An 11241-nucleotide genomic window follows, 5' to 3' on the forward strand; every position below is an offset into this window, starting at 1 on the left:
AAATCTAAAGTATGCAGATTTCTGGAGCAGTGTTTTTGGAAATTTGGAGTTTTTGACCTATACAAGTGAGAATTCTCCATAAAACTATATATATTTGGTACTGGCACGATCAGAAGACATAGTACTTTCAAAATTAGTTGTATTTTCATGCATACAATTATTTTTGTTTCTGGTATATGTGTTTATATTATGGAAAACTTGATTTTTTTTTTTTTTTTTTTACATTTTTTAGACATTTAGAAGCCTATATCTCATTACAGAATTGGAATTACAGAAAAATATTACCATATTTTGAAAACTTAGGTTGTCATGAAAAATATATAGTTTTCCTGGGTAAACTAAAAGTCCCCCCAAGGAAAGGCCCCTAAATTGAAACAGTGCAAAATGTTCAAAAACTGTCTGACAGTAAAAGTTCCACTTTGGTCCAAAACAGCTGGCAGTAAAAGGGTTAAGTGGGCTGGTGGGGGCTGTTTAGGCCTATTTTGAATCCCATTCCAGACCTGTTTCATGTTCAGTAATCTGAGTTGAGAAGATTTACTGTCTTTACTTGGAAATGAGCATATCCAGTAGCAAACAAAGTAAATTCCCAAGAGAGGGGGCCGAGTGGGTTAGAGGAGAAAAAGGAATCCTTTAGTGATTTAGGGGAATGCAACATTCTTACTATTAACCTTTCAAATTTTTTAAACACCTACATGTCCTTTGGGTTTACAAGTCTTTGGCCACACTTGCCAAATATACTGTATATTTTAAGTGTGGATAAATACAATTTGGTTGGTGGAATAATAAACTAGTGTGCTTTGATTGGTGTGAACACAGTTAAATATCTTGTGACTGCTATTACATCTGTGCCAATGATTACATGTCGGCGGTACTCCAATAAAGTTACTTTTTAATTAAAAATTCTGCTTTAACATTTTGCTTAGCCTCTTTCTCCCTGTGGTGAGTTGTTGGACATATTTTATAACCTTGGATAAACATAAAGTCATACATGCCCACCAGGGAAAATCTCAGTGGGCCATGGCTTGGTCCTTGCATCCAACACTGAAATCTTGTTCAATAAAGGTTAGAGAACCTTTTCACTGCATGATGTTTTACTCCAAAGATGCTTGTCACTACCGAGCATTTTTAGTCATTAATAGAATTTAGAAATCGATGTTTACTATTTATAGAATTAAACTGCTTCACAGTATCTACAAATATTAGTTGCCTTGGACTGGTATCATTTCCCACCTATTAGCAGGGATCATTTTAACACACGCACACAAAAGAATGCATTCTCATCTGGTTGGGAAGAGACATAAATTATGAATATTCATTGTGGGGGAGCAGGAAAATTCAGTGTACTATCCTAATGAAATAACCTCATGCACCCATGTGGTGAAGCCAAACAAACAATCAAAAAAAAAAAAAAAAAAAAAAAACACACAGTTCAACATACCTTTAGCTGTATTTATAAAGTATGGTGAAATATAGCCTCTGTCGAATTTCATGCCTTCAATTATTTCCAGCTCATCATGAAGAGTTTTGCCATCCTAAGATATATCAGAAAGTTTAGAATGCAGGTTCCTATTGATAAGTGTTTCATACCTCCCCTAATAGTGAGATGCAGATAGATACAAGAGAAATCTGGTCCTGCTTCTTTAACTTTGGGACCCAATGTTTTGCTAAGCTAATACTTCAAACCTGCTTTTATTTTTCTGAAATTTTGATGAAATTTACCCCTTGGGGACCAAAAATAAAGAAATCAGGAAAATATGAAGTTCAAAGATCCATATATAGGCTGCATTGGCTATTATGGCCAATAGAACAACCAGTCAGATATCATCCAATCATGCCATCCACATGGATGGACAAACTGCACGGAATGGGTTAATCTTAAAGGAAAACTATACCACTATACTTAACCAACAGAGAGTTTATACTATCCTCAGTGGCCTATTAAAGAATCTTACCAACCTGGAATATACTGTATATCAGTAAATATAGCACTTTTCCCTTAAGGTTTTTATGATGATCTGTGTGCTCCCTCAGAGATCACCTGACAGGAAATAATGCAGCTCTAACTGTAGTAGTGTGGGAGCAAGACAAAACTTTGCCCATTAATTAACTGATGTGACCTAACATGTTTGTGTGCACTGTGAATCATATGATCCAAGGGGGTGGCCTTTAGTACTTAAAATGGCAATTTTCTATTTTGAATTACCCACATACTACTAACAAAGTATATTTTTATAAAAAAAAAAATGTAGATTTTTACAAAAATGAGCTGTTTTATGCAATATATATTATTTCATAGAGATCTACATTTTTCGGGGGTATAGTTTTCCTTTCATGTAAGCTGCAGCCCTCTTCCATTCAGTCTGTTTGCTAGGAATGACAGTATGGAAACATTTTCTTAAGGCCACTCTTGGTCAGGCAGTTTGACAGTTTTGTCTTAAATCTGTACATGTATGGTAACCTTAAAACCATCAGATCTATGGATCTCTTACTATCTTGTTCCCTTACCATTGTTTTGGCTGTTGGAAGGGGCGTGATAACACACCAACTTGCAGCTCAGCAGTAAAGTGTTACTGAAGTTTATTAGAGCCCTGGGAAATTAAGAATATGGCTAGCCCCATGTGAAATTTCAAAATTAAATTAAAAAAAAAAAAAAAAATCTGGTTGTGTTTTTCACAACATGGCAGTATACCTTTAAGAGTGATAAATTGTGATAAATTGTGTTTAATATTATATACCTAAACACAAATATGTAAAAGTTATTTCAGGACTTACCTTAACTGTAATTACACCTCTACGACCAACTCTTTTCATCGCATCTGATATTATTTTGCCAATTTCTTGATCACCATTTGCTGATATGGTAGCAACCTAGATCGGGAAAAATCTGCTCAATTGTCGACCTCAAACGAGTGGATATTTCAGCATATGACCAGCTAGTCCCTGTCAGATATTCTAAATATGAGGCAGTGCACCTTTTTTATATTTTATTTCACAAATGTTTAGACACGGGAAAAAAAAAAAGAAATGATTGATGTAGGCATGTGCTAAAGTTTGAACACTCTTGTAAGTCACTATTTGGTAAGATTTGGCATAGACGGCAACTTGTAAACAAGCAGCTCATGGTGGCTTTTTAAAAGGAGAAGGAAAGGTAAAAACTAAGCTTTATCAGAAAGGTCTACGTAAATACAGCCATAAGCACTCGCAGAGTCCTCTACCAAAAGAAAAAAAACATTTCTTCCTGTGCCAGAGTCTGCACAGCTCTCTCCCTCAAGAATGCCAAGAACCCCCTCCCCACCCCTTTAGGAATATGTGATCTGAGCCAATCAGCAGGAAGCTTCCTCAGTCTTACAAACTGAGCATGTACAGGGGTCTTGGTCGTGGTGCAGGAGCATGGCATTATGGGACTTTTCTTTACAGAACTCAGCGTTTTTTTTTTTTCCTATGAGGCTTCTGATCATCTGAAGGGGGAGAAATATGGGGAGACTTAAGGGCACTATTGAGAGAACTGAAGGTATGCCTGCAGCTTGAGATTAACTCTTTATTAGCCCTTCCTTCTCCTTTAAAGGGCCAGTAACTCCTTAATTATCTTTCTGCCCATGAAGTTACATAACCTATCACCTGAGATATATGCAGTTCCATCCTGAATTCCAGGGACAGGATGGTGAATAAAGCATTACCTGTTTAGGAGTCCTAGGCATCATCTCCACATTCATCCACCCAGGGCTCAACATGCACATGCCTTTAGCGCACTTTTTGTCTTGGTGCAGGCACCCCATCTTACAGTTTTAAAATCAGAAAGACTCAGACAGCATAAGCCTTTAGGCACTACTGTGATTTAGAGCACATAATGAGCTCCTAGCGAGATGTCACATGCTGTCAAAATGGAGCTCTAAGAGATCACAATTTGAAAACTGGGTAGCAAACTGGAAAATGAGTGCTGAAGAAAATTAGTTTAGTATTGAAAAGTGCAAGTTATGCACAGACATAATATAAATGTGAGCTATACACTAAAGGGCATATTAATGTTTAAGCTAATGTCGCTGGTGATGTTGCCCAGAGCAAACAATCAGATCTTTGCTTTTGTTTTCTAATTTGTAGGCGACTGCTAAATAGTCTAACTGCTTAATGGCTGCTATGGGCATCACCACCAGCAATGTTCGCTTACACACTTTAATAAATATGCCCCCATAACGGGGGTGTGTTGGGGGGATCCTTAACTGAGGATTTTTGTAGATAACACATTGCTTTAGTAGCTATGGAATTGCACTGCCTGGAATAAGGCAAAGTGCTGTCTTGCATAAAAATGGCATTACCTCAAGGGATGAAAACATAAACTTTTGGCTCTGTGGAAAGGTGCAACACCGCTGCTGTGGTGCCCTTTGCAGTTATATGAGGGTTTGCCTTTTTGGCCCAGCATATCTCCTGCAGTCTTACTTGGTCATCTAGATCTTGCCTTGATATAACTATTTCCCTAAACTGTAATTTCTTAATTACATTACAGACAGTGGAAGTTGTATGCTGGAAAGTTTTGCAATCTTTTTATAGAAAACTTTGTAGGCATTTACTTAATTTTCATATCCTCACTGTGGTTGCTTAGAAGAATCCATGGTTGATTAGTAACAGCCCAAAGTTCGGCGTGTCAGATTTTATGAAGTTCTGCACTTGAAAACACATGACAACTTCTAATGGCTATAAAAGGTAATTAGGCCAGGGATCTTGCAAAAACAGAGTTTATTACTGGAAAAGTGTAAGGGTCTCCAAATTTTGCACATGCTTCAGTTACTATTTCTTTCTGTGTATGTTTTTTTTAACATTTGAAAATATGTTTTGGTTGTTAACTCACTGATTTCTGCAGTAGATCTGTTGTGCTTCCCTATTTGCTAATAGGTAATTTTAATATAATAAATGAATTTACCACCACTCTTTAATCTTTCATCCCATATATTCAAGGTCAACATTTCTTCTGTTAAACTATATCAGATATTTTGCTAAAATCAATACATGCGCTGCAAACAACCCCCCCCCCCCCCCCCCCACCAGCCAAAAACATAAAAAAAAGTAAGAGTATTGAACTTTAGCAGGAAATATTACCTGAGCTATCTCTTCTGGTGTTGTAACAGGTTTTGACTGATTTTTTAACTCTTTGATGACCGCATCTACTGCCATCATTACACCTAAACAAGTAATACAAAAACGGAAATGTTACTACATACATACTATATTATATATATAAAAATTATGTGGTTAGAGATCTGTTTCTAAATATCAGTGGTTAATAAACCGAAGTCTATGTATTTAAACGTATCTAGAGGTCACCTGGGATATGCAACAAAAGGCACCAAATTAGGCAATGTGCAGCAACCCTTTATAAACCAGTCAGCAGAAAAATGTACTGGTCACACGCTTTAAATTTTATAAGGGTTACTGCAAACTTTGCACCTTTTATTACATAAGGGACGGTCTCCTAAAGAGTTAGTGAGGGATAGCATCAGGGTTCAGTACTCGTGATGTGTAAGCAAACAGAGAAGGAATGAATAGAAGTATTTAATACATCTGTCCCAACAGAAACATCATTTGCAGATATTATCAGAAATGCATTTCAGTAGTTCCATTTATAGCTTTACTTTGTTCTGGAAATAAATATAAAGTTATTTAGACTGCCATTGTGCTTTATGGCCTTGGAGCTCTTTGAGAGAACCGTGAAGGACAAACCATCATTCATTCCGTCACCATTTTGCATTGAAAGGAAAAGAGCAGTGGTTGACACTGGTGATGAAACGGTTAGCTTGATCAAGTACATGAGGTTAAACTTTACAGATACAGGTCTTTCTTTAACTTCACTTTCTATGTTTCTATGTAATGTTTTGGCACACATACAATCAGTGCTGTCATTTTAGTGGTGATATTGTAAGAGTAAAATCTGGGTTTTAGTATGGTATCTAAAAAAGTTAACACTAAATGCTACAGGACTTGTCAATACCCATTTCAGTGGAAAATAATGGTGTGCCAGAAAGCAAAATTTATGTTCCGTTAACGTAACTTCTGCAATCCAAAGGGAAAAAAGGGGTTTCAAACTTACCTCTTCTAATTTCTACTGGATTTGCACCTTTGCTTATCTTTTCAAAGCCTTCTTTAGCTATAGACCTTGCAAGGACAGTTGCAGTGGTTGTTCCATCACCTGCTTCTTCATTTGTGTTGTTAGCTACATCTTGAACTAGTTTGGCACCTATGTTTTTGTATTTATCTTTCAGATCAATTGCTTTTGCAACTGTTACGCCATCTTTGGTTACTTTTGGACTTCCCCAGCTTTGTTCGATAATAACAGTTCTTCCCTAAAAAGACATTTAAAATAAAGAGAAAATAACAGTTGTATTCCATGCTCAAGAAGTTTATCTTCTGTGTTAGCAACACTACTGCATATGTGCAGTAGAGTTAACCATATGGTATTTGCATAAACATCAGGATTCTGAAGATTTGTCTCAAAGGTGGGGGGGTGAATTCCTTCCTGAATAAAGAGCAACTGGACCAATCTCTGGATCAGCTGGGTGCATTTCAGTAACTTTGTATTAAATTGCTTTCTAAATAGGCATGCAACCCTATTTTAAACTGTCTAATGTACATATGCTTAACAGCTCACTTTTAAAAACACGAAACCCCTTTTTGAATCTTACAATGGAACCTCCATTCTTTTAAAGCCCTTGCATCTCCTCAAAGGATCTACTGGCAAATATGTATATTTTTATACAGTTGCCTTGTATAGTTAGATATTGTAATCATATTCCCTATAAAAGTGAGGGACACCTTTGCACAACTCTGAATTTAAACAGCGAGTGTCAGCAAAAACATCTCAAATTATCTTTTAGAACAATCTGCTGTAAAGATAAATACCAGTGCAGCAATGAAACCCAGTCCCAAAAGTTTTTCTGTTCTGCCTGTGTGACGTGCAGACGTTGTATGCAAACACTGACACATTACTTACAATACCCTTCCAATAAGGTCATTAGTGAAGAAGTTAAATAAAAGTGGACCCAATACAGACCCCACTAAGAACCTTACTCCAGGTAGAGAATGTACCATTAAAGGACAATGAAAGGTTAATATAAATTAAAAGTAAGTCTAAAGGCATTCTTTTTAAGTACTTACTGCATATCTAAATTCCCAGATCCCGGCTTGTTTCTCTGAGATATGGTGCTGGCAGCCTACAGCAGTGTGAAGACTACAGTGACATCACTGAAATCTCTGTCCTTCCTGTAGGTGCCAGCGGCAGCCTTCCTATTCTCTGAGCATGTGTGTAACTTGATCCTGTCTGCTGTTCTGAGCTACACATGCCCACCAGCCAATCAGAAGCGGATCTGGCAGAGGGGAGGGGGGGGAGGGAGTGAAACACATTGCAGTATGAAGCAAGGAGGGAAAGGAAGGGAGAATACCTTTTTAGAGATGGCTGCCTGTTCTAGACAATGTGAATTAAGTGTGACTGAGTAAATATTTGATTAGGTGAGCCAAAAGTGTGGCGTTTTTACTAAACAATAGGAGTATTGGGCAGTATGCTTTTTAAATTTTGACTTGCATTCTCCTTTAACAACCACCCTCTGTTCCCGATCCTGTAGCCAGTTTTCTATCCATGTGCAAATGACTTCACTAAGACCAACAGACCATAGTTTAGAAAGCAGTTGTTTCTAACACTGTATCAAATGCTTCTGTCAATGCTGATTTAGGAGTCTCTTAAAAATTTCTGTTTCAGTTGTGCAGTTTAATTTTTTTATCAACATTTTGTTAAAGATTTCATATCATACATTTATCTTGTAATATACTAGCATGTAACATAAGTAAATAAGAGAACAAAAAAGGCAGCTACATACAGAGCAGCTTAACACATTACACACTAGAAAGAAAAAACTACCACAAAATTCAAGTACATATTCTTCACTGCCACTTTAAACAAGTCCTAGCTTTCAAGAGTATCTTCTAGTATAATAGTGTAATACTAGCTTATACTCAACTCAAATAAATATTAGTAGGTGCTAAAATAGGTATTGTCCTAAAAACATACAACATTTTTGTTAACATGCTAGCCTTTATTGCTGCCACTTTACCCAACCAGGAAGCATCACCTGTACACCCACTCCCTTGTTAACACATCAGATTTTGTAATTAACTCTTACAACATAGTGACTAATTTTAGCATCTATTTGAATATAAAAAGTAAAGGCTACAATACCAAATTTTAATTAAGGACAAAATGTAATCCCACACTTTTTATTAAGGTTGTATGTAGGTTACCTTGGGTCCCATTGTCACAGCCACCGCATCAGCCAAGAGATCAACCCCTTGAAGCATAAGTGCTCTTGCATCAGCCCCAAACTTAACATCTTTGGCATACTGGCGGCTCAAGCTCAAGGACAGCGCTCTGGAAGCTGGCTTTGCATGTCGCAGAATTCTTTGTATTCTCAGCATTTCTAAAACAGAAAAATGGTTGCATTGTTTCATGGTGGTTGGTTTGCTATTTACTGAGCTAAACAGGGCAAACAGAGATGTTTAAGATAATTCATGTATCTTATATTGTGGGGTTGTCTTGTTTTTTTCAAAATTAACACAACACACGAAATGATTAATTATAAGCCCTTCTGCTCTTGGCCTTCAGTTAAATCCTGCTTGATTTTGAGAGTCACTTAAAATTTAACGTATTAAAGCTTAAAATGTTCGTGTAAAAATGATGAATACAATCACATCACTTTCAAAGTGAAAGGTCTTTAAAGAACATTTATAAAAGCACTAACACTGTACAATAGAAAAAAAAAAAACCATGGGGAAAAAAAAAAAAAAAAAGCCCACTAACCGAAGAGGGAAAGAGGGCCCCAATTCATTTCTTTTCTCATATTAATCTTTTCTGGGTCACTAGATATATTCATTTACAACTGATACACAGCATCAATAGCATTGCTCTAATGCTGCAGAAAAATATATTGGCTAATAACCATTTTTAACAGATACTCTTACAGATTTTAGTTCAGCAGCAGCTGCAGCTAAATTTAAATTTTCACATCAATCTAAGTGTGTGAATCAGCATTACAATTTCAAAATGTGTTTTGGCAGGGAAAAAAGCTGGGGTCATTGATAATTGATAATAGCATGCAAAGACAATGTTATGATGTAAAAAAGGTTTTATTTCTGGTGTCTTCCCACCAGCAATAAAGTGAATCGCCAGTACGAAGACACCTGTGTCCCTTCATTTTTTTGAAGTTTGCTAATTGCCAGATTCAGTTAACCCTGGGGTTATTGATTCTCAGTTGAGCCAAAAGTATCAGACTAACCCACTAAAATTACACACACATAAAATGGGTACATTATAAGTTGTAGATTCTCCACTGGAGGAAAAGACAACGCTAAGCCATTAAAAAAGGCATTTTGGCATTTTACTGCCAAGAGATTCACCACATTAGTGCCACCTAGAACACTATATTTATTCTGCAGAAACCATTACTATTCCTCAGTACAGAGCCCTAGAAGCTTTCTCTGTTTGAGATTGCAGCTGCCATTTTAGCTTGGTCTTCATAGCTTCCTGCTTCAGCTCTAACCATTATAGCTCAGATTACACATTCCCAAGGGAGGGGGAGGGAGTTCTCAACATTCTTGAGGGAGGAGGGGGAGCAAGAGAGAACTGTGCAGACTCTGGCCCCAGGAATGATGGATTTTTCTGAGAGAGGAAGTCAGATACCCTAACATGTTTACAAAAAAAAGAAATCCTGCGTTTCTTTTGACAGAGAACTCAGTGCAGCGTTTCTCTGAGTGCTTAAGGCTGTATTTACATAGACCTTTCTGATACAGCTTACTTAGTTTTTACCTTTCCTTCTCCTTTAAAGAAATTAAATTCTTGAAATTTCCATGTCAGGTGTTTTAACATAGTTCACTAGAACTATTTTAGCAATTATTTTTTATTTCTGACTGTTTTTCTAATACTGATGTTTCATTTTGGGCCTTCACATGTCTCCCTGACCCAGATCAGGAGGTGGGAGTCTCTGGCATTGTTTTAATTTGATACAATAGTGGATAGATTTCTTATTTGTCCCTTTAAATCCATTCTACATATTCATACACAAATAACACATGTTATGTACATATTAAAGTATGCCCTTATATTATCTCATTCTTAGAAAATAATGAATGAAAGCTAAACCTTTACATAAAAACATAGGGTACACAAAACTTTTCAGAATTAAAGAATGCCCTAAAAATGGGAGAGAAGTTCCCCTTAATTACTTTAAACTTGGGATGATGACATAACAAAGACCTGACATGCAGGTATCTGAAAGGGCATAATACACAAGGTCATAATATGAATGAACTTCACAGAACTACAACCAATTTTTTTTTTAGTACTGAATTGCAATACATAGTGGAGTATTGCAATACATATAAAAACAGTCAGAAAAGTGACACTCATAATTGCATATTACGCTGCTCACACTGGGGACCTAGTTTAACAAATGAATCTGCTTTGCTACACTAACAATGGTTAAACCACTCACGTATGTTGTATTATTTACTGTAGGCAGAATCTTATTCTACGGGAACAGACTGAATAATTGTATGTACCAACCCATGATTTAGATTTTAGAATAAGACTCGTCCTTTACAAATCACTGCAATACACGCGTTCGGCACCAATATAATTGCTTATAAACAAATATAAGCTTATAATAACATATAAACTTGTAATCTCATTTTTATTGCTGTATGTGAAATGTAAAAAAAAAATTCATATTGAAAACCAATTTAACTTGAGAATTCACAATGTTTCATTGCTCTAACGGCTAGCTGCAAGAAATGACAGTTAATTCTTGCAATTTACACTCAAAGCCCAATTGTGAAAGAAGAATGACACAAAAAGAAGCCGGTCCAGCAACTCACCTGAGCAGGCAAAGCGAAGAGCAACTTACTGTACAAGCACACACGTGTCTGCAGCCGAATGGAATTGTCAGACCTACAGCACAAGCTCTAAACCTCCTCTGGGAATGACGTGCCTCAGCCTTCCGGAAGCTTTAACTACCACGGGCTAAGCATGAACGAATAACACGGCTGAATAAAAGAACCCCCCTTGGCATTTATTACAACTGAACAAGTTGCTCCTCCTATTACGTATGAGCTTGCACAACGACCTAAGCATATGCCGATATACTAGTTCCTGGGCCGCCTTTCCAGAACGTTCTGGAATAGCTTCGCTTTCCAAGGTTCGAGGTGACA

The 11241-nt window shown here is 36.8% G+C and overlaps 1 protein-coding gene across 1 annotated transcript in view; it reads right to left on the reverse strand.

The window, feature by feature from the left end:
• hspd1 (heat shock protein family D (Hsp60) member 1) overlaps window positions 1-10975 on the reverse strand; it is a 29790-nt gene extending 18815 nt beyond the window's left edge. The window contains 6 exon segments of the mRNA NM_001102885.1: window positions 1439-1532; window positions 2773-2868; window positions 5092-5174; window positions 6080-6332; window positions 8281-8456; window positions 10909-10975. Of these exon segments, the coding sequence (NP_001096355.1) occupies window positions 1439-1532; window positions 2773-2868; window positions 5092-5174; window positions 6080-6332; window positions 8281-8454 (700 nt within the window). The 5' untranslated portion in view covers window positions 8455-8456; window positions 10909-10975.
• Window positions 10976-11241: the final 266 nt, after the last annotated feature.

Source organism: Xenopus tropicalis, chromosome 9, assembly GCF_000004195.4.
Source record: "Xenopus tropicalis strain Nigerian chromosome 9, UCB_Xtro_10.0, whole genome shotgun sequence".
In the NCBI taxonomy this organism is placed as follows: domain Eukaryota; kingdom Metazoa; phylum Chordata; class Amphibia; order Anura; family Pipidae; genus Xenopus; species Xenopus tropicalis.